General features: G+C 36.8%; 5 protein-coding genes across 5 annotated transcripts in view; 4 read left to right on the forward strand and 1 right to left on the reverse strand.

Annotated features, from left to right (window-relative positions):
• The window catches only part of Cbr-lin-49, a gene marked incomplete at both ends in the record, with an annotated part of 13,008 nt that extends 524 nt beyond the window's left edge, over positions 1–12,484 (forward strand). Inside the window, 11 exons of the mRNA XM_045236171.1 lie at positions 236–351; positions 556–754; positions 1,587–1,822; positions 2,525–2,627; positions 3,026–3,240; positions 5,364–5,706; positions 7,225–7,456; positions 8,160–8,894; positions 10,197–10,638; positions 11,784–12,029; positions 12,451–12,484. Coding sequence (XP_045092414.1) covers positions 236–351; positions 556–754; positions 1,587–1,822; positions 2,525–2,627; positions 3,026–3,240; positions 5,364–5,706; positions 7,225–7,456; positions 8,160–8,894; positions 10,197–10,638; positions 11,784–12,029; positions 12,451–12,484 — 2,901 coding nt within the window. The remainder of the gene's footprint in view (positions 1–235; positions 352–555; positions 755–1,586; positions 1,823–2,524; positions 2,628–3,025; positions 3,241–5,363; positions 5,707–7,224; positions 7,457–8,159; positions 8,895–10,196; positions 10,639–11,783; positions 12,030–12,450) is intronic.
• A 2,926-nt stretch (positions 12,485–15,410) lies between these two features.
• CBG03518 lies at positions 15,411–16,370 on the reverse strand (the record flags this gene model as incomplete). Its single annotated transcript, XM_002634613.1, has 4 exons — positions 15,411–15,519; positions 15,757–15,974; positions 16,021–16,152; positions 16,197–16,370. The coding sequence occupies 4 exons, from the start codon at positions 16,368–16,370 to the stop codon at positions 15,411–15,413; spliced, it is 633 nt and encodes a 210-aa protein (XP_002634659.1).
• A 1,619-nt stretch (positions 16,371–17,989) lies between these two features.
• Positions 17,990–18,710, forward strand: CBG03517 (the record flags this gene model as incomplete). Its single annotated transcript, XM_045236172.1, has 2 exons — positions 17,990–18,163; positions 18,210–18,710. The coding sequence occupies 2 exons, from the start codon at positions 17,990–17,992 to the stop codon at positions 18,708–18,710; spliced, it is 675 nt and encodes a 224-aa protein (XP_045092415.1).
• Positions 18,711–19,733: 1,023 nt separating this feature from the next.
• Positions 19,734–20,498, forward strand: CBG03516 (the record flags this gene model as incomplete). Its single annotated transcript, XM_002634611.1, has 4 exons — positions 19,734–19,931; positions 19,976–20,101; positions 20,149–20,243; positions 20,399–20,498. The coding sequence occupies 4 exons, from the start codon at positions 19,734–19,736 to the stop codon at positions 20,496–20,498; spliced, it is 519 nt and encodes a 172-aa protein (XP_002634657.1).
• A 1,600-nt stretch (positions 20,499–22,098) lies between these two features.
• Positions 22,099–22,857, forward strand: CBG03515 (the record flags this gene model as incomplete). The annotated part of the gene is made up of 4 exons (XM_002634610.1): positions 22,099–22,272; positions 22,320–22,457; positions 22,506–22,705; positions 22,758–22,857. 4 exons carry the CDS (start codon positions 22,099–22,101, stop codon positions 22,855–22,857), a joined length of 612 nt encoding a protein of 203 aa, XP_002634656.1.
• Between the last annotated feature and the right edge of the window lie 500 nt (positions 22,858–23,357).

A 23,357-nucleotide genomic window follows, 5' to 3' on the forward strand; every position in this document is an offset into this window, starting at 1 on the left:
ACCAAGGATTTTTGGGTTTTTTCTTGGTTTTCTAGGGTAGTTTTCGATGGGGAATCCGAATTTTGTGTTTAATTACAACCAAATGACTTCCTAACCTTTCAAATGGCCGAGTTTTTGAATTTTCTAGGCCACCAACCCCCTTTAAAAGCCTAAATAGCTAATTTTGGGTCGATTTTCCGCGCCAGAAAAAAACGATTTTCACCATCTAAATGTAGAAAAATGTCAATTTTTCCAGATTTTCCACCCGCAAAGCACCAAAAAATGGCCGCCAACAATGAAGGAGCCACCAGTGGAGAGTGTCGCATTTTTCGTGCACTCAACGAAGGGCAAATTTGGAATGCCGCTTAAGAAGTGAGTGAAATAAACGTAAAATACGAGAAAATCGCTAAAATTAGGTCTAGAAATTGAAAGTTTTGATTTTGAATAAAAAAAAATTTTGAAAAAAAAATTTTTCAAAATTTCAATTTTTGACTTTCTAGACCTAATTTTAGCGATTTTAAGCGATTTTCACACTCTGAAACTCCAAAAATCTACCCAGAAATCCGATTTTTGCAGATTTCCCGAACAAAAATACGATCATCAGCGAATTGTGGTGAAAAAGGCGGAGAACCCGGTGGATTATTCGATTGATGAGCATGATATCACTTGGTTGATGCGGATGAACGCTCATCAAGCGTCCCAGGGGAGGACAATGCTCACGGTGGCCACGTTTGAGCATTGGGTGGATAGACTCGAGAAGAATAGCGTTTGGAAGGTAAAAATAAGTTAAAAATGCCTGTAAATGGGTTGAAATAGGCCTAAAATCGGTCAAAATAGGCGGGAAAAGTTGAAAATTCGGTCAAAAATGATCCAAAAGAGTGAAAAATTGAATACTTCTAGCCTGGCGCGTTTTTTGGAACGGCGAAAATAGGCAAAAATGACGAAAAACGGGATTTTTCGGATTTTTTTTCCACAGAGGCCTGGAGCATTTTTTGTGATTTTTGAGATTTTTTGAATTTTTTCTGAGAAAGAACCATTTTTCAAATTTTCGAAATTTTCTGATTTTTTTTTGTAACTCTGAAGTTATAATGACCTGGAAATTTTGCCGGAAATTGTTAAAAATAGGAAAAAAAATATCTAAAAATCTGAAAATCCCGATCAAAAATGACCCAAAAAATCCAAAATTAGCTTAAAATGGTGCAAAAATGGGTCTAAAGGGATCCAAAATTGGCTTAAAATGGTCCAAAATTGGCCTAAAACGGGCTAAAATTGGCTTTAAAAAATCCGAAATTGTGTTTAAATGGGCTAAAAAGGTCCAAAATGGGCCTAAGGTGGGCTGGAATGGCTTAAAATAGTCCAAAATTGGCCTGAAATGGTCCAAAATCGGCTTAAATAGGCTTAAAAAAGGCTTGAAACGGTCTGCAATTGGGTTTAAATGGGCTAAAAAGATCCAAAAATTGGGCAAAAATGGTTCTGAATGGGCTAAAATTGGCTAAAAATAGCCTAAAATGGTTCTGAATTAGCCTAATATGGGCTAAAATGGCTCAAAAAATCAGAAAATTCGATCAAAAATGGGCCAAATACCTAATTTTCCCCCAAATTTTCAGCCAAAAGAGCACCACAAACTCCGCGATGAGCATGGCGAGGAGCTAGAAGACGTGTGTAACATTTGCCTGGATCCAGACACCTCAAATTGCAATCAAATCGTCTATTGTGATCGATGCAACCTGACAGTTCATCAAGATTGTTACGGTATTCCATTCATTCCAGAAGGATGTCTGGAATGCAGACGATGTGTTGTTTCACCAGCGAAACGAGTCTCCTGTGTGCTGTGTCCATCCAGGTATGCGCCTTTAAACTATAAAAATCGGATTCCCCATCAAAATCTACCCTAGAAACTAGGAAAAAACCAACAAATCCATGGTGGCCGAGTTTTTGGATTTTCTAGACCACCACTTGGAAAGTTAGGCCACGCTCGTTTTTTTGGTCGTTTCTAGACTAATTTTCAATAAGAAACTCAATTTTTAAGTTTATTTTGTCGTAAAATAGCAGAAAAGGGCCTAAAAACCAATTTTCGAATGTCAAGCTCCGCCCACTTTCCAGATTAGCTCTAAAATTGATTTTTGAATGGAAAATAGTCATTTTTCAAGATTTTTCACTATAAAATTCGAATTTCCCATCAAAAAATACCCTAGAAGCTATGAAAAAATCAACAAATCCATGGTGGCCGAGTTTTTGAATTTTCTAGGCCACCACTTGGAAAGTTAGGCTACGCTCCTTTTTGGTCGTTTCTAGAATATTTTGACAGGAAACGAACTAAAAAACTGAATTTTTCATAGAAAAATAGTCTAGTAACAATCAAAAAGAGAACGTGGCCTAACTTTCCAAGTGGTGGCCGAGAAAATTCAAAAACTCGGCCATCATGCTTTTTTTCCGGTTTTTTCATGGTTTCTAGGGTAGTTTTTGATGGGGAACTCGAATTTTGTGTTTATTGACCACCAAAAGACTTGCTAACCTTTCAAAATTCCAACTTTTGAATTTCCAGAACTGGCGCCTTCAAACAAGTGGATCACAAGCGATGGGTCCATGTTCTATGTGTGATTTGGGTCGACGAGACGCATTTTGGGAATACCATTTTCATGGAAAACGTTCAAAACGTCGAAAAAGCGCTGCATGATCGAAGGCGTTGAGTTGTATGCTGTGTAAGCAGCATGATCCGAAACATGCCAGAATGGGAGCGTGTATTCAGGTAAATATAGGGAAATATGAAGAAAATAGATCAAAAATGGCTTAAAATGCACTAAAAACGGTCGAAAACGGTCTTAAAATGATCATAATTGGTCTAAAAGTAGTCCCAAATGGTCTGAAATAGGTCTAAATTGGTCATTTTCGGACCTTTTTTGAGGCAATTTTCAACCATTTTTGACTGTTTTTGGCTGTTTTAAGCCCATTTCAAGCAATTTCAAGACCATATTGACCACGTGTCATCGATTTTTCAGCTAATTTCCCACTATTTCAACCCCCCAAAATCCCCCCCTATTTGCAGTGCTCCGAATCGAAATGCACAGCGTCGTTCCACGTGACTTGCGCACGAAATCATGGCCTAATCATGCGAATCGTCGAACTGGATAATGGATTCGTGAAGAGATTCGTTTGGTGTCCACGTCATCGTCCCGTGGAGACGGAGGCTGATAAAGAGCAACATGAGAGGATGTTGAGGAATCAGAAGAGGGAAAATGAGAGAATGTTGCCGCAGATTAGGTGAGAAAAGCTGAAAATTACACATTTTCAAGTCCAAAATGAGCCGAAAATTCAGATTTTCGAGCTAAAAATTGACTGGAAATTCGCCGAAAAGTGTGCGGAGCCTAATTTGTTTTTTTTTCCTGAAAAACTGAAAATTACAGCTTTTTAGGGTTCAAACTAAGCCAAAAAATTGGATTTTTGAGCTGAAAATGATAGTTTTATGGCTGAAAATAACCCAAAAATTAGATTTTTGAGCTTAAAAGTGGGAGTAGCTTGAATTAAAATTCGAAAATCTGAAAATTCGAGCAGATTAGGTGAGAAAAGCTGAAAATTACAGATTTTCAAGTCCAAAACGAGCCAGAACACGAGATTTTTGAGCTACAAATTGACTGAAAATCCACCGAAAAGTGGGCTTAGCTGAATTATCTATTTTCCCTGAAAAATATTTTTAAAAATAGGAGAATTTTGATGATTGCTCAGCCTAAATTAACCCTAAAATTATTTAAAAATTCAATTTTTCAAAATTTGTTTCAAAATTTGAAAATGAAATTGATTTTTTTTTTTGGAATTATTGAATTTTCAAAAAAAAATCCAAAAAAAATTTCGAAAATTTATGCTGAGCAATCAGCTTTTTAGACGATTTTCAGCTTTGAAAAACGCTGAAAATTCGAAATTTCGACATTGTTTCAGATTTTACTGTAATCGAAGAAAATTTACAGTAATCCTACAGTAACCCATATGAAAATTAAAAAATAAAAATATTTTTTTTTGCGAAAATTTGGAACTTTTTGGATTTTTCAAATTTTCGATCTACAGTAGTCTACAGTACTTCAAGCCTGAGCAATCAGCCAAATTTTACCGTTTTGAGCGCCTGAAAATGATTGGAAATTGAGCAATTTTGGGGATTGCTCAGCTTAAAATTTATGAAAATTCTGGAAAAATGCTGAAAAAATGTGGGCCGCAGATTAGGAAATAAATTTTTCGAAAATTTCGAAAATTTTGATTTTTTTTGAAATTTTCGTAATTTTTAGGTTTGCTGGATTTTAGAATTTTCACTAATAAATTCGACAAAAAAGTTTCAACATTTTATATCGAAAAGCTACAGTAATCCTACAGTAAACCAGTGAAATCGATCCAAACACCAAAAAAAAATCTGGTTTTTCGGATTTTTGAATTTTTCGATCTACAGTAGTCTACAGTAATTTGAGCTGAGCATCTGAATTTGGCTGTTTTTTCAGCTGAATTTGGCTGTTTTTTGGTGATTGCTCAGCATAAAAATTTCTTTACAAAAAATGCAAATTTGCGTCGAAAAAGTCTTGAAAAATTTCGGGTCTACAGTAGTCTACAGTATGCTAAGCTGATCAATCATCTGTGAATTTCTAGGTTTTACAATGATTGCTCAGCTTAAAATTTGAGAAAAAAATTTTGGGCCTACAGTAGCCTACAGTACTTTAAGCTGAGCAATCAGCTGAATTCTGCTGCTTTTAGCAGCTAAAAATGGTTAAAATTGAGCATTTTTTAGTGATTGCTCAGCTTAAAATTATATGAAAACTCGTTTTTTCGAAATTATTAACTTCGGAATTTTTTGGATTTTTTAAGTTTTTGGTCTACTAGTCTACAATATTTTAAGCTGAGCAATTAGATGAAATTGAGCGTTTGAGCAGCTAAAATGACAAAAAAAATGGAGTAATTCTGGTGATTGCTCAGCTTAAAATTGAATAAAAACTCTGAAAAAATTCTGAAAATTGATCGTAAAATCATTTTAAAATTAGGTTTTTCGAAATTTAAAAATTTCAGATTTTTGGAAAATTTTGATTTCACAAAATTTTCCAAATTTTCGTTTTTTTTTAAATTTTCGGTCTACAGTAGTCTACAGTACTTTAAGCTGAGCAATCAGAGGCAAATTTTACCGTTTTGAGCACCTGAAAATGATGAAAAATTGAGTGTTTTTGATGATTGCTCACAGGTTTAAAAGTCGATATTTCGGAAATTTTGAAAAATGCGTTTTTCAAAAAACTTAAGCTGAGCAATGATCGAAAACACCGACTTTTTGGGTTAAAATTGACAATTTTCAGCGTTAAATACACTGAAAATCTCGATTTTTGACCCCAAAATCACTGAATATCGATATTCGGTTACAGTATGCCAACACTGACAAACGGAATCATCAGCCAAATTCAATCGGAACGCCCATTCGCCTATTTCCGTGAAATCGTCCTTTTCTGGTATCAAAAACGACAGAATCGCCTCGGAGCACCGCTTCTGAAGACGTGGACGCCTCCTGAATCGCTGATTATCGATTTATTCAAAACTCCAGAAGGAAGACGTCGTGGCTCATCTGGAGTCAGAGCGACGACGACGACGACGATACTTCTGGATTCGGAAGAGTTGGAGAAGAAGAAAGAGGAATTTGAAATGGGAATTCAGAAGGCGATGGAGATGTTCGCAGCGGTGATGGACGAGGAGAAGGACAAAATTGAAATGGTGGGTTTTTGGGAAATCTGAAATTGTCTGAAATTCAAAATTTTGGAAAATTTTGAAAAAAAAATTTTTTTTTTGAAATTTCCACCAAATTGAAGCTGAGCAATCACCCAAAAACGCTCAAATTTGATTGCTTTCGCTGATTGCTCAGCTTTAAATTTGAAAAAAAAACTTTTTTGGCAAGTACCAATTTTGGGCCTACTGTAGCCTAAAGTACTTTAAGCTGAGCAATCAGCTGAATACCGACCGTTTTGAGCAGCTACAAATGATTGAAATCGAGCTTAAATATTCAGAGACTGCTCAGCTCAAAATTCTGAGAAATCTAAAAATTATTTTAAATTCCGGTTTTTTGAAATTTTTCCAATTTTTCGAAATTTCACTTTTTTTTTCATTTTTTCCAACTTTCCAGTCTACAGTAGTCCACAGTGTTATAAGCTGAGCAATCAGCTGAATTTTACTGTTTTGAGCATCTGAAAATGATTCGAAATTGAGCGTTTTCGGTGATTGCTCAGCTTTAAATTTATCAAAGCTATGAAAATCCTGAAAGTTGATCCTAAAATCATTGAAAAATTCGAATTTCAAAATTTTTGAAATTTTCAATTTTTCGGAATTTTTTGAAATTTTTTAGATTTTTCGAAAAAAAATTTCAAATTCTCGTTCTACAGCCAAAAACAACCAAAAACAATCTGGTTTTTCGGATTTTTGAATTTTTCGGTCTACTGTAATCTACAGTACTTTAAGCTGAGCAATCACTGAATTTGGCTGTTTTGAGCAGTAAAAAAATTTGTTGAAAAATGAGCCAAAATGACTAAAACTCGGTTTTTTTGAAAATTTGTTTTTTTTTCTTGAATTTTTTGATTTTTAAGATTTTTCGAAAATTTGATTTTTCGGATTTTTTGAAATTTTGAATTTTTAAGATTTTTTGAAATTTTGAATTTTTAAGATTTTTTGAAATTTTTCTTCTTTTAATTTTTTTTTCAACGTTCGATCTACAGTAGTCTACAGTACTTTGAGCTGAGCAATCAGCTGAATTTGGCTGTTTTGAGCAATTTTCGGTGATTGCTCAGCATAGAAATTTCTTTGCAAAAAATGAAAATTTGGGTCGAAAAAGTCTAGAAAAATTTCGGGTCTACAGTAGTCTACAGTATGCTAAGCTGATCAATCATCTGTGAATTTCTAGGTTTTACAATGATTGCTCAGCTTAAAATTTGGAAAAAAAAGAAACATTTTTGGCAAGTACCAATTTTGGGCCTACAGTAGCCTACAGTACTTTATCTGAGCAATCAGCTGAATTCTGCTGTTTTTAGCAGCTAAAAATGATTAAAAATGAGCATTTTTTAGTGATTGCTCAGCTTAAAATTATATGAAAACTCTGAAAAAATACTGAAAATTGATCCTAAAATCTGTTTTAAATTCGGTTTTTCGAAATTTAAAAATTTCAGATTTTTGTGAAAATTTTGATTTCACAAAATCTCGTTTTTCGAATTTTGGAATTTTTCAAAAACAAAAATAAAATTTAAGCTTAAAAATCCCCCAAAAAATCGATATTTTCAGTCGAAATCATCGCTGAAAATGCTGGAATTGGGATTCAAAACGAACGAGATGTATTGTGCTGAAACGCTGGAGAATATCAAGCGCAAGGATACGGTAAAGGTGTTCGAGAAGCCCGTCCAACTGCCTATCTACACGACAATCATAAAAAATCCGATATCGTTCGAGGAAATGACCAAAAAAGCGGCGGAATTTAAATATAGTGAGTTTACAGTATTCAGATTGCTCAGATTTGGAAGAAATTGAGAAAAATTGAGTTTTTTAGCTCGAAAAATGAGCAATTTCGAGCACTTTTAGCTTCAAAAATTCGATTATTTTTCAAAAATTAAAGCTGAGCAATCTCAAATTTCAGAAAATTTCAAAAATTTAATGCTGAGCAATGTCTGAATTCTGAGGTCAAAACGGGCTTAAATTGACCCCAAAAATCGAAGATTTTGCCTAAAATTCAAGCTGAGCAATCTCGAGATTTCGAACTGAAAATTGGTCCGATTTGGCCTGAAAATGAGTTTTTTAGCTGAATTTTAAGCTGAGCAATCTCCAGAAATCGCTTCAAAACGCTCCAAATTTCGAATTTATAAAGCTGAGCAATCATTCTGGAGTTTCGAATTTTTCGAGAAATTTAACGTTGATCAATATCTATAAATTGCAAATTAAAAAGTTTTTTATGCTGAGCAATCTCTAGAAATCGGCTTAAAATAGGCTAAACTCGCCCTGGAAAGCTCCAATTTTCGAGTTTCAAGCTGAGCAATCCTCTAAAAATAGCTTTAAAATTCAAATTTGAATTCTCTTGTAAAATTTAAGCTGAGCAATATCTGAAATTGGCTTAGAATAGGCTAAACTCGCCCTAAAAAGCTCCAGATTTAGAATTTTAAGCTGAGCAATCCTCTGAAATTTGCCTTTTTCAGATTCCATCACTCAACTCCAAGCTGACATTGCTCTGATGCTCACCAATTGCTCAATATTCAACAAAAAGAATCCGTACTACTACAAGTACGGTATCACGTTCAAACGACAAACCACACCGATGCTGGAAGCGGCGGCTAGAGCCGAAGCGGCTCGAAGCGAGAGGAGAAATGATAAGGAACTGATGACGGAGATATTGAACGGGTTTTTGAACGCGAATTCTGAAGCAGGGGGAGCAGAAGACGTCGAGGAAGATTCTGGAGCTCCTGGGGGCTCTGGAGGCTCCGGAGGAGCTGGAAAACGGGGCAGACGACGTCGGTCCCCAGGAAAGGTTAAAGACGTCAAAGAGGAAATCAAAATGGAAGAGGAACCTCCAGCTTCTGCTCTTCCATCGAAACGTGGGCGGAAAAGAGCCATCCAGGAGACGTTGGATTCTGAAGAAGCGCCATCCACGTCATCTGAACCATCTGGAGCACCTGACATGCTCAACGCAGCGTCCACATTCTTCAAACCGCCGCAAACTCGGCTGTTCCGTGGCGCCGGCTTCCCGGGGATTCATAAAAAATTTGGAGCTTCGATTTGTGAGACGCCGAAGACGTCGGGACCACAAAAACAAACGAAAATGACGGCTTTTTTAACGCGGGGCGTCACTTTTGAGGATGAGAAAGGAGGAGGAGATAAGGATGGGGATCCGAAGCAGAAGACGAAGAACAAGAAGGATAATAATGAGAAAAGTGGTAGGTTTTGGCCTTAAAAGGACGATATAGAGGGAAAATGGTATGAGTTTATAACAATTTTGTGATAGGTACGAAGAACTAGAAGGGTGCGGCGATGAAGGGTGGTTAGCATAGAGAACTGGGATAGGCGATCGGTGTATGAATTGAAGGGCATATTACATCTCTGGAAGACTTTTCTGGTGAAAAAAAAAATAGGCTTAAAATAGGTCTTAAGTGGTCCATAATTGGCCTGGAATGATCGGAAATAGCCAAAAATGGACTTAAAATAGGCTCAAACTGGTCGAGGCTCTTTAAGCCAACCTCTTTGCCCATTTTAGGCTGATTTTGGACCCCTAACGTAGGCTTGAAATGTGCTAAAAATGGTTCAACATAGGCCTACAAGAGACTAAGATAGGCTTAAAACAGGCCGAAAATAGGCGAAAATAGGCTTGAAAATTGACTGTACTATAGGCTGGAAATAGGCTTTGAACGTGCTTAAAATAGGCTCAAAATAAGTTTGAAATCGTCTTGAAATAGGCTTGAAATTAGCTTAATAAGGGCTAGAATAGGCTTAAAATAAGCTTAAAAAGGCCGAAAAGTCTTAAAGTAGACCTAAAATGAGCTAACAATGGACTGAAAATGGGCTAAATTTGGCTCGAAATGGGCTTAAAATAGGGTTAAAATAGGCTTAAAATAGGCTTAAATCAGGCTGAAATAGGCTTAACATAGGTTCAAAATAATCTTATAATGAGCTTAAAGTATATTTAAAATGGGCTGCTCAAAATAGTCCAAAATAAGCCTAGAAAAGCCCAAAATCGCTGTCAAACTGTCCAGAATTCTGTATTTCCCAATGTCCAGATGTCCGAAAACAAAGATTTTAGGATAATGGTTTTGAGTTTTTTCGATTTGAATTTTTCGAATAATTTTGAAACATCAATTTTTTAAAATCTGAAATTTGTCTGAAATTGGCTTGAAATAAGCTTAAAATCAGTTTGAAATGGTCCAAAGATTGGGCTAAAATAGACTGAAAATCGGCCTAGCGTAGGCTAAATATGTGCTTAAAATAGGCTAAAATAGGCTTAAAATAGGCTTAAAATAAGCTTAAAATAGGCTTAAAATAAACTTTAAATCGGTCTAAAACGGCCAAAATGCTCATTTTGAGTCTATTTTTGACGATTTTCGGCTATTTTAAATGCCTTTTTAAGTATTTTAGGCCATTTTTCTTAGGCTTTTTTTTTAAGGAATTTCAGGGTTGAAATGTTGATTTTCAGACCATTTTGAGCCCTTTTTTACACAAAAATTTGCTTAAAATCGATTTTTCAGACTGCCAACAGCAACACATTCTATTCCAATCGATCACAACCCCATCAAATTCCACCAAACTCTTCCCGAATTCGTTCACATCGATTCTGGCGTCATTCACCGGTATTCCGACGATACCACGTCCAGTAACACGATCCTCGACGACGTCAACGAATTCTGGAGACAGCGCAGCGACGTCATCTGAAACCCCAAAAATTCAAAAATCCAAATTTCGAATCTCCTCCTCCGCCCTCCAATCTCCGCTTCCCGACCCGAAACGCGTCGGAATTCGTGCCATGGATTCAGAAGACGACGACGATGAGGAGGAGATTCTGATTCAACCGATTCAGAAGACGTTATCACCTGAGGAGTTGAAGACTGAGCAATTGAGATGTGCGGAGAATGAGTCGAAATCAAAGTTTGCTCATAATCAGCTGGTTATTGTGGAGGGAAGAGCGGCGAAGTGAGTTTTTATCAGTGGAGCGCGTTTGCTGAAGGTCACTTTTTTGAACGAAACAAGTGCTGAAAATCCGACTAAAATTGGCTGAAAATCGGATAAAAAATGAGCAATCTGAAATTTCGAAGTTTTTTAGAATCGCGACTTTTCAGAACCGCGACGTTTTAGAACCGCGACGTTTTAGAACTGTGACGTTTCAGAACTGTGAAATTTCAGAACCATGACGTTTTGGAACCATGGCATTTCAGAACCGCGACAGTTTAGAACTATGACGTTTTAAAACAATGAAATTCTAGAACCCTGTCATTCTGGAACCGCGATGTTTCAGAATGTATCGCTTCAAAATTGACTTGTTTCCGAACGACGACGTTTTAGAACCACGACGTTTCAGAACTATGGCTTTTTAGAACTAGGATGTTTCAGAACCGCGACACTTCAGAAGTATGTCATTTCAGAACAGTCATTTTTCAGAACCGTGACGTTTAGAACCATAATGTTTTTAAGATCGCGACGTTTTAGAAACATTACGTAATAGAACTATGAAATTCTAGAAACATGACATTTCAGAACCGTGAAGTTTTCAAACCGCGAAGCTTCAGAACTGTGACATTTTAGAACTGTGGCGTTTTCGAATTGAGACGTTTTGGAACCGCGACTCTTTAGAACCATGGTATTACATCCAAAAAAATATAAAAACGGCAAAATTTTAAAGCCATGACGTTTCCGAACTATGACTTTTTAGAACTAGGTTATTTCATAACTATGAAGTTTCAGAACCTTGACGTTTTAGACCTACGACATTTTAGGACTAGGACATTACTGAACCATGAAGTTTTAGAAGTGCGACTTTGTAGAACCGCCACGTTTCAAGATCGCGATTGTTTAGAATTGCGACCTTTTAAAAATGCGACGTTTCAGAACTATGGCTTTTCAGAACCACGACGTTTTAGAACTGTAAACTTTTGAACCCAAAAATAGGTCAAAATTATGCGGAAAATAGGCTAAAATTGGGCTAGAAATAGGCCAAAAATTCTGAGAAATCTGTGTTTCCAAATATCCAGATGTCTGAAAAAAACACTTGAGATTGTCCTTTTTTTTATAGAAAACGGCTTTAAAATGCTCAATTTTTCAAATTTTTCTCGAATTTTCAGAGTAATCGATTATCACCTGGCGCACTTATCAGACATTCATCTGGAGCAACGTCAATCGATGCTCAAAAAGCGTCGGGAAGTGCTCGCCGAGCTGCCATCGTCGGCTCCAATCTACGTGGAATTCTTTCAAAAATCCAATATTTTGGAGAATTTCCAATGGGTACCCAGTGAGAAAGTCGAGTTGTTGGACTTGAATAATTGCGCTCAAAAGGGAAAAATCACTGGGCTGAAGGCGGCGAAGGAGTGGTGAGTTCTAGGAGTTTTTTGAGTGAAAAATTGGAATTTTCGGGCGTTTGTTGGCCTAAAAATGGTCTAAAATGAAGGATTTTGAGCTAGAAATCTGAAATTTTGATTTTTTCGAAAAAAAATTTTTTTTTTTGAAAAATCCAATATTTTCAGTTTTTTTTTGCTGAAAATGCTGAAAATTCTGAAAATTTAAGTTTCCCAAAAAAATTGTAAATCAACTTTTTTTCTGAAATTTCGGACAAAAATTCTTAGAATTACATCGATTTTTGACCTAAAAATTCAAAATTTTGGGTTTTCAGAAAATCCAAAAATTTCAGATTTTTCAACTTTTTCAGAATTTTTTGGCTGAAAATGCTGAAAATTTGAATGTTTCGAAATTTTCAAAAAAATTCAACATTTTTAAATTTTCTCAACTTTTCAGGCACCAAAAAGTGCTCAACGGCGAGACGATTTGATTTTCAATTTCAAGGAAATACAAACCTACATAATCTACAGTAACCTACCCAATTGAAAACTACAGTATCCCTACTTTCCTGTTTTTTTAAAATCACTTTTTATCTGAAAAATTGTATTTTTTTTCCCCTGAAAATTCCTTTTTTTTCCATTTAAAAAACTTTTTTATCTAAAAAAATTCAAAAAAAATTTAATTTTTGACCCCAAAAATTCCAAAAAAAAAACATTTTTTCAGCATTTTTCACTTTTTTTTCTCAAAAAATGACCGATTTGTTTTTCCAGAAAATTCCATAATACATTTCCTTGTCCCCGTTTTTTTGACAAAAAAAAATCAATAATTCTGATTTTTTTTCCTCCTCTTCCCACTGAATTTCCACCATTTTTGTGTATATTTTTGTGTGTCCCATGGACCCAATAGCTTAATTTTTTTGATATCTAGAAAATGACATGTGTAGAATTGTGATTTCTTTTTTGTCTCCTGAAAATTCAATAAAATTATTTTTCAATGTATTAATTTTAGCATAATTAAACATGAAGGAGAATTTAGGCTGAAAATTCTGAAAAAAACGTTCGAAGGAAATGTTTTTTTTTCCAAATTTTACTAATTTTGTTCCGACACATTATGTGGTAAGCCCTGTGTCGGAGCGAGAATACAAGAATAGGCACATTAGCTACCGTAAGCTACCGTAGCTACCGTAGTCAACTTTGAGTTCAATTATCTCGGTTCGTATGGAAGATTTCAAAAAGTTGTTGGCTTGAAAGTCAGGGGGGCCCTTCTATTACAGGTTTTTCGATAATCCAACAACTGGTTTATTACTGTTAGGGCTCTGAGTTTGGATCTTCGGGCGTCTGCAGTTGGGGGTTGGCGTAGTTCCGATGGCCACCAGATGAGGATCCGTTGCTTGTGGAAGGAAGAGAGCAACCATCCGTTCCGACGATCTAGGAGGTTGTGACTGTAGAAGATGTGGTATCGGATTTCAGCTTGGTCCATGTGGTATTAGTATTCGGATCCGGCGTCAGCGAGTCCATTGTAGGGGAGATCCTTTGGATTGTTCCATTGTCTCACTAGGTGGTAACTGGGATGTGGAACTTTGGGTCGAGACCTATGTCATTCGAAAGCTGAGAACACGCCCTTTCCGAATCTGTTTTCCGATTTTGCTGCGGATGCATCCGTTTTGAGAAAAATAGAGTTTAAATTTGGGTCAAAAAAGGCTGAACATTTTCACGTGATCTCTGGATTTTCTGTTGATTTTTTCGATTTCAAAAGGAATTTCAGATCACGTGAACACTAAATAAATCAACCCAAATTAAAACAATGGAAAACGTCGATCGGATGGTTCAGTGGTTGATGTTCGGATTAGTACGGGAGAGGTCTGGGGTTCGATTCCTTCTGCTCGAAATAAAGAGACAAACCAAATGTTCCAACTTCATCCCCGAAAAGGATGGCCTGTCTCTAGTCAGACAACAACCCGATGGGAATTTCGGTGCTTGAAACTTTCAGAGTATATGTTCTGGTTTAGTTTCACATGTTTTTGGATGCTCTCAAAATTTTTTTACCGCGGAATGAGACAGTTTGCCCACAGACCACCCCCCGTGCCGCCGAAAACGCTACGCAAAGGTGTTGAGCCCCACGATCTGAAACAGAGCTGCCAGAAGCGAACAACTATAACATAATTTAGTTACAAATCTCTTTGATAAAGTTCTGTCCAAATTCGACCCGGATTGGACTATTTTCCGAGAAGCTATGATGTCCTCATTTGGTTACCAGACTTTTGCCCCACCCTGTACAGTCATAAGCACAATTCTCCAACTATTTAACGCTACATATTTGGGGTGATCAGTTCCCTTATCACTATGTCAGATCTTGAACATACACGTGGATATGCTGAGGAGATGCTATAAAAGGAAGGAGAATCGCCAGTATGAGGAAAATCAATATCTGAAAAAATAATGAATTCTGGTTGAAATGGAGCTGTTTTAAAGTTTTAACGATAGTTTTTTTTTTAAAGTTAATTTTAAAAATTCATACTTCTCAAAGACAGCAATTATGGAAATTGCACTTTTCGGAACTTATTTCTTCCAGAAACTTTTTGAAACAGTAAAAAATGTTGAATTTTTCTTTTGTATCCATTGTTTATGCAAAATTTTTGTAATCATTAAAAACACTTTTTGAAATAGTCAATTTTTTTAAAAAACTGTTATTGGCAATATGTTCGATATAATTCCTTGCCTACTTTTTTATTAGTTCAAATTTTTAATTTTCATTTAAAGGTGATGTGCGGTGAAAAATTTTATTGCTTTATTTTGTGCAGAAATCCAAGTAGATCCCCATAAAAATAAAGAAAAAATTCAAAAAAAAAATTGCCTTCATTGAGAAAAACGGCATCGAAATGTCAAAGTGGGAACCGGTGGCCTAGCGGCCAGGTGTGAGTTTTCTAGGCCAACTGCCGGTAAAAGCGCGCGAAATTCGAAGTTTTATTGATTTTCAGTGTTTTTTNAGATTTTTGTTAGGTTTTTTCATACACCTGGGAGGAAATGAACAAAAACATTTAGAAATCTTCAAAAGACATTAGAGAAAACACTGAAAATCAGCGAAAATTCGAATTTCGCGCGCTTTTACCGGCAGTTGGCCTAGAAAACTCACACCTGGCCGCTAGGCCACCGGTTCCCACTTTGACTTTTCGATGCCGTTTTTCTCAATGAAGGATTTTTTTTTGAATTTTTTCGTTATTTTTATGGGGAACCTACATGGATTTCTGCACAAAATAAAGCAATACAATTATTCACCGCACACCACCTTTAAAGTTGTATTGATAAATATTATAGGCTAGAAAACTTCTTATGTTCAAAAAAGTGTTTTCAGAGAAAAAGAGTTTATTCATGAAAACTTTCAGAATGAACAGGAAAAAAAATTTGTACACATAAATTTCAAATCCCGACGACACACAATCCGGAATCCCCCTCGCATTTGTATCCAGTAGGGCAGGAAGAGCAGGCGTCTCCTTCTTTATAAATGTTCGAGTTCAAGATGTTTCCTCTGAAAGTACATAGCGTATAACTCAGAATATGGACTCGAATCAGCAAGGAAAATATGGCTCATTGCGGTCACTGGTTTTGATGCTAGGCATTCGAAAATATCGTCCAATTGCTTAACGAGATCTACAAATAGATACCAAATTTGATTGGCGAAATTGGCCCTGCTCCTTTGATTTGGCACTAGGCATTCGAATACAGTCAAATTGTGATTTTCAACCTTCAAATAAAAATCACTCACATTTCCTTATAATGGCAAACCACAAGAATTTTGGACTTGTTCCCCTTGGACGAATCCTTTCCACAGTTGTTAAAACCACATCCAACGAATTCTGTCTCAGCCCATGCCATCTGAGTAGCTGCCGCGATCTTAGAGCCAAGGGTGGCTTTATCTATTTTGTTAGAGTTCCATCCGAGTTTTTCCAGGTCACGCACCCATGCGCCTGACGCCTTAGCTCCCTGAAAAATTACGTAATTCTGGAATCCCAAATCATTCAATACTCACTATGTTAGCAATTACAGTTTCAGGTGTTGAAAAGTAATCCTGGAAGATATTTTCCCCTGCAGTTCTAGATGATTCTTCTCTACAGTTGTTGGCTACGTTTTGAGCAGCGGTGGCAAGAGCCGAACTCCATTTCTGAATTCCTAGATTTATTTCGCTTCTTTGACTTTTCGACAAACCATTTTACGCATGTTGGATGCTGCATTCGGGAGTGTTCCGTTAATCCTATACTCTCCTTTGGCAATAGCAGATCTAAGGTTATTGTGGATTCTCAAGATGTCTTCTTGAGCCTTTTCACTGAACTGAGCACTGGCAAATCCGAGGAGGACGAGTATACAGAAAATGATCTTCATTATTTAGAATGAATTGTTGTTTTGATGCTCCAATGGTTCTTTTTATACAGAGCATGTTTAGTGCTTATCAGTGATAAACAAAATACCATAACAGGCGGTTTAACGAATAACAACTCAAAAATTTAACATTGAAAGAGATAGTTCAATGTGATAAGTATGAAATGTTTTGACGTCGAACACAGTTCCTTGCCCTCTTGTGAGACGTCAAAATAACAAAGACTAAAAGTCCAAATATGTTATGTGACTTTACGTTTCCGGTCTTCGTAAATCGACATTGTAATATATTTGCTTCAGAAGTGCAAAATAGTGCAAAATCCCATTTTTACATTCCAAACCTAGGCGCCGCAATGAAAAGGGGCGGGGCGACCAAATGTTTCTCCCCTTTTCAGAAACCCATCTTTGAAGTCTTGTACCGGGCGTTAGAAACTCATTATTTTTAGGGTTAGAACTTGTCGCTATGTAATCGACTACGAAAAATCGAATGGAACCATCAGTTTCTTGATGATTCCATTATTTTGATTCGAAAACTTCGAAAAACAGAAATCACACGGACAAAGTGGACTAAAAGTATTGGATGGAAGTTAGTGCCTCCAAATTTTTTGATGGATTCTGGTAGTTTATGAAATGGGAGATTGGATTTTGAAATAAAATCAAAATTCGAAATGTTCAAAAGCATTTTTTTCATTATTTGCCCTTTTGGGAGGCGTCAAAATAACAAAGGTCAGAAGTTAAAACATGTTATTGCAGTGCTCTTTACATGTGATAGTAGGCTTATTTGGTTTTAGTACTATCAAACAGAGATGTCCGGATTTCGTTTATTCCGAGGAATAAGTTTTTGATCAGGTCGCCATTATCCGGATTTCGAGAAAATTGTTTTTTTTTCAGAATTCCGTCTTGATCCGTTTGTAATACATATCTGATGGAGATTTCTGCACAAATTTTATAATTTTTGAGGTCTGTATTGTTCATGGAAAAAGTCACTAAAGTTTGAAGTCATGAGTTTAGATTCTGAAATTGACTTATTTGAAATGAAAAAACACCTGACGGATTCTCCACAGAGCGCATTTGTTCGCCCAAGGATTACTGTAGATGGAGTCTGGCCAGCTTTTCTGCGGTTTCAGCAGAGGAATTATGATAATTTTCCGTGCAAAAATGTGGTTTTTCGGTTTTTGCGCGGTTTAAACGGTTTTGAATGTAAAAATTGGGATTTCGGACTGCTTCGCACTTCTGAGGCGGTATTATCGAGAGAAAGAGACCTGGAAAATTTTAAAATCGTCGCTTGTGTTGATTTACGAGGACCGGAAACGCAATATCACATGTGAAGAGCATCGCAATAACATGTTTTGACTTCTAACCTTTGTTATTTTGACTTATTTTTTTTTCAATAGGGTAAGGAATGTGCTCTCGTCACTGTTATTGTTGGTCGGTCCCAGGAGGAAAATACATTTTAGACCTACCACATTGAGCTATACAACCTTATCTCTTTCAAAGTCAACATTTCAAGTTGTTATGCGTAACAACTTTTTTTTAATGATATTTTGTTTTTAACTGATAAGAGTTCGAGATGCTCCGTATAAAAGAAATCATGGGAGCATCAAACGGACAGTTCATTCTTAATAATGAAATTCATTCTCTATATTCTCGTCGTTCTTGGATTTGCCAGTGCTCAGTTCAATGAAACTGCCCAAGAAGCCATCTTGAAAGCTCACAATGACCTCAGATCTGCTATTGCCAAAGGAGAGTATAGGATTAGCGGAACACTCCTGAATGCAGCATCCAACATGCGTAAAATGGTTTGTGGAGAGTTTAAAGATAATTGAAAGAAGTCTAGAAATTCAGAAATGGGATTTGTCTCTTGCCGAAAAGGCTCAAAACGTAACCGATAGCTGTCCAGATAATATAAACACAGGTGATGGATACGGAGAAAATGTTCTGGCTTCATATGTTGAAAACCCAGGAAAAGCTCTTGAGATAGTAAGTTTTGAAAATAATTCCATTTTTATGGTAATTGTTCAGACACTGTTGGATGTGGAAGTGTGGAAGATGCAGTTTGGGATGAGACTTGAAGATCTTCTAAGCTTGAATGGGAACATTCAAAACTATGAACTCACAAAGACTACCCAAATGGCATGGGCTGAGATCGATTCGATTGGTTGTGGTTTTTCGAATTGTGGGCAGAAGTCTTCCGGGAGCAAAACCAAGGTCGTTGTGGCCTGCATGTACAAAATCTCTTCATCTCGTATAAGTCAGGAGAAACCGTATAAGTCAGGAGAAACCTGCTCATCGTGCGATCCCGGATTCACGTGCGACACTGTTTCCGGATTGTGTGCCGGAATTTGAATTGCATGTATAAAATTGTTCTTTCAAATAATAAACTCTTTTCTCTTTTTACCTGTTCTTATATCGTACTTGTGATTCGGACCTTTGCCGGACCTTCGGGGGCCCTGTCATAGTTAGGGCCAGGCCTGCTTTTTCTCGTTTCGTCTGTAACTTCGTTCATAGACAAGATGCAATTTTCCAAATAATATCATTCTGTAGTACTTTTCGAATTATATCATATCTAAGTTAGTCTGAAAATAATGATTCTTAAAGAAAATACGGCAGTGCCCGGCAAAGGCCCGGATTGCAAGTATATTTTGTATTTCATTGAAACCATCTTCTAGAAATACACATGAAAATAAATTCAATGCTTAAAAACAAATCTCAATTAACAGGAAGCTTATAACAATTTTATAAACTTTCAAGTCGACAAGCGTTGATCTTCTATCTGAGTCTTTCAATAAATTGGATATAAGTGATAGAAAGATTATGCCCAATGATTACTGTAGTTGAAGCCTAACCAGCTTCTCTGCAGTTTCAGCTGAGGTATTATAATAATTTTCCGTGCAAAAATGTGGTTTTTCGGATTTTGCGCGGTTTAAACGGTTTTGAATGTAAAAATTGGGATTTCGGACTGCTTCGCACTTCTGAGGCGGTATTATCGAGAGAAAGAGACCTGGAAAATTTTAAAATCGTCGCTTGTGTTGATTTACGAGGACCGGAAACGCAATATCACATGTGAAGAGCATCGCAATAACATGTTTGGACTTCTAACCTTTGTTATTTTGACTTATTTTTTTTTTCAATATGGCAAGGAATGTGCTCTCGTCACTGTTATTGTTGGTCGGTCCCAAGAGGACGATACATTTTAGACCTACCACATTGAGCTATGCAACCTTATCTCTTTCAAGGTCAACATTTTAAGTTGTTATGCGTTAAACATTTTTTATGGTATTTTGTTTTCGACTGACACTCACTCAAGATGCTCCTTTTAAAAAGAATGATAGGAGCATAGGGAATCAACCAAACACTTCTTTCTAAATCATGAAGTCTCTTTTCTGTATTCTCATTTTCATTGGATGTCCCAGTGCCGTCTTCGGATGCGCCGGGTATCAGTTCGATCAAACTGCTCAAGAAGCTATCGTCAAAGCTCATAATGACCTCAGATCTGATATTGCTAAAGGCAGAAATCGTACGTATCGTGGAGCACTCCTAAAAGAAGCATCAAACATGCGTAAAATAGTTTGTCGAAAGTTGAGAGATAATGGAAAACTATAGAATTTCAGAAATGGGATTCGACTCTTGAGAAGTCTGCTCAAGAGTTAGCAGACACCTGCCAAGAAGAAAAGTACAGAATTGCTAAATATCATAGGATTAGTACTAACCCCTCCGAAAGCAGTATTCAGCAGTTAGTAAGTTTTGAATAAAGTGGGATGTCAACTTAATGGTGATTTTCCAGGCTGTGAATGCCACGACATACTGGAAGGAGCAGTTCCGCTTTCAGAGCTTTAATGCAGACTATTTCAAGAATGCAATCACAAAGGATAGTCAAATGTGAGATCACATTGATTGGATGTGGTGTTAAGGATTGCGGAAAGAAGGCACCCGGGCTAACATTTGATAAGATGATTGTGGTGTGCCAGTATAACTTACAGTGAGTGACTTTTTTTTTTCGAAAGTTTCAAAATCACAAACTGTTAAATTTCGAGAACAAATAATTCTTCCCTGTACAAACAAGGAACGGCCTGCTCTTCGTGCGGTTCCGGTTTCAAATGTGAGGAGGATTCTGGGTTGTGTGTTCCCGTATAATTGTGTTATTTCAAACAATAAACTTGTTGTCGCGGCAGCAGATGTTCTACTGCACGATCTCAAATCCAACAATACTATAGCAAATCTAGAATGACACAAATAGTCATAAACACGATTCTCCAACTATTTAACGCTACATATTTGGCGTGATCACTTCCTTATCACCATATCAGATTTAGAGCATAATCGTGGATATGCTGAGGAGATGCTATAAAAGGAAGCAGAATCGCCAGTATGAGGAAACATCTGAATCAAAGGAACAATCCCAACGGATCGCCCCAACGATGGACTCACTGATGCAAGGATTCCACTGCTGACGCCCAAGGACCAAACCAACTCCCGGTGCCACATCTCACTGCTGCAACCTCCTCAACGAAGCAAAGGATGGTTATCTCTCCCTCATCAATGGACCCTGTCGCTGGATCGGAACCTTGGTGGACGCCGAATGCAGATGTCACGAAGACCCCAAACTCAGAGCCCTAACCAGTTAAATAAATAGTTGTTGAATACTTAATGTTCATATCCTTGTACTTTCACTCCGACACAGGCTCACCACCTAAGTGTCGGAACACTTGTTCCACATTTCAATGTCATTTTCTATTTCATTGAAAACCATTTTCTGGAAAGAGACCTTGAAAAATATTGAATCCTTAGGAACAAACCACAAATAACAGAAAACTATTAACAAATTCGCCCCCTTTAACTAAGTCAAAAATGTGGAGGTAGAAGAAGAGTTCTGAGCAGAAATAACTTGATACTTACGAACAAAACACTAATAACATGTCCCTATTAACCTGTTTAGAAACTTCAAAGCCGAAAATGTGGGCCTCCTCTGTCGGGTTGTAACTTCTGTTCGGAATTTGAGAAGGGGTTCGGTTTTTATACAGATCTGGGCCTAGTTTTTGACAGAAGTGGCCCCGCTGTTAGGGGTCAGGAGTTTGAAAAAAATTTTCGGAGTTTAGAGTGGTCTTATTCGGAATCTGACCAGCCTCCGACCAGAAGTGAACGGCGACATCATAAAGCTTGCTTTCAAACATAACTTATATTTCTAAAAAGAATTTTCGAAAAGTTACTATTCAAAAGTATCAGATCCCAATTTATTGGGACTACTTTGAGTCAGAATAAAAGTTACTATTTTAAAATATTTCGAAAGTTTTAATCGCTTTGTTTTCGCTGAATTCCATCAAAATTGTAGAACCACATAAAGTTTTTAAAACACACATATGATGCTTTATTTGTGCATCCATATTTTTTCTCGAAATCTGGAATATCACAACCCGAAAATAGTTTCATTCCTCGGAATTCGAAATGTGGATATCTCTGTTTGATACTACTGCAACCAAGTTAACGTAATATGACATTTAAAGCATTGCAATAACAGGCTTTAACTTCTAGCCTTTGTTGTTCTGGCGTCTCCCAAAAGGGCAAATGCTTTTGTCACTGTTATACAACAGTAAACTATAAAACCTTATCTCTTGTAAGGTCAAATAGTTGAGTTGTTATGCGTAAAAACTGCTTTGCGGTATTTTGTTTTTCACTGACTCGATGCTCCGTTTAAAAAGAAGCATGGGAGCATCCACCAGACATTTCATTCTAAATAATGAAGTTCATTTTCTGTATTCTCTTTGTCCTCGGATGTGCCAGTGCTCAGTTCAGTGCAACTGCTCAAGAAGCCATCTTACAAATCCACAATGACCTAAGATCCTCTATTGCCAAAGGAGACTATAGTGTGAATGGAACCGGCCTAGAAGCATCATCCAACATGCGTAAAATGGTTTGTCGAGGATTTAAAGATAAGTGAAAAAAAACGTATAAATTCAGAAATGGGATTCGTGTCTAGAGAGATCTGCTCGAAACTTAGCCAAGAGCTGTCCAGATAAAACATACAAAGGTGCTAAATACGGGGAAAACGTCTTCGTTTCTCATACTCTTTACCCCGAGAACACTTTTAACAGAATAGTAAGGTTCGAATGACATGAGGGTTTCCATTTAACGGTAATTATTCAGGGAGTGATGGGCGCGGCAATTTGGGGCGTAGAACTTGGTCAAGAACTGACTGCAGCCTCTCTCAACAATACAATCACAAAGAAGACTCAAATGGCATGGGCTGAGATCAATTTGATGGGATGTAGTGTTAAGAACTGTGGAAAGGTGTCACCCGAGAAAAATACCACCAAGATTGTTTTGGTGTGCAAGTATGAATTACCGTGAGTGATTTTTAGTTGAATATTTTAAAATCACAAATTGATACATTTTCAGAGATAACCTATCTTCTTCTGGCATGTATAAACCAGGAAAGGCGTGCACGTCTTGCGATGAAGGATTCAAGTGCGAGACTGATTCCGGATTGTGCGTCTGAATTTCAAATGTTCCTATAATTGTGTTCTTTCATTCAATAAACTCTTTTTATCACTCTTTTCGTAACTATCGAGTCGAGTTTTGATATCGTTTAGAAAGCCAAAGTTCTGAGACTTCAATTGTTTTTTTTTGTGGATTTTGAAATTTCCATAATTCTGAATTTCCCAAATATTTGGAAATTCAGAAATTTTGGAATTCGAGAACTATAAAGTTATGCAATTCAGATTTTCGTCGATTCGGGAGTCGGGAAAATTCAAATTTGGAGTTTTGGAAATTTCGAAAATTCTGAATATATAAATTCTGAAAATGCATATTTTTAGAAAATCCAGAAAACTAAACCAAAACATGATGAATATTGGCTCTGACAGTATATATTTTTTTTGCGTCAGATGCTAACTTTTACGCGAAAAATCATAATTGTTATGCGCCAAATGCGCACCAGCATCGAGAACCATGGCGCCAAAGTGTGTGTGGGTCAGTAAATCCCACCCTGTACGGCTA

This window comes from Caenorhabditis briggsae (genome assembly GCF_000004555.2).
Source record: "Caenorhabditis briggsae complete genome, chrIV, whole genome shotgun sequence".
In the NCBI taxonomy this organism is placed as follows: Eukaryota; Metazoa; Nematoda; class Chromadorea; order Rhabditida; family Rhabditidae; genus Caenorhabditis; species Caenorhabditis briggsae.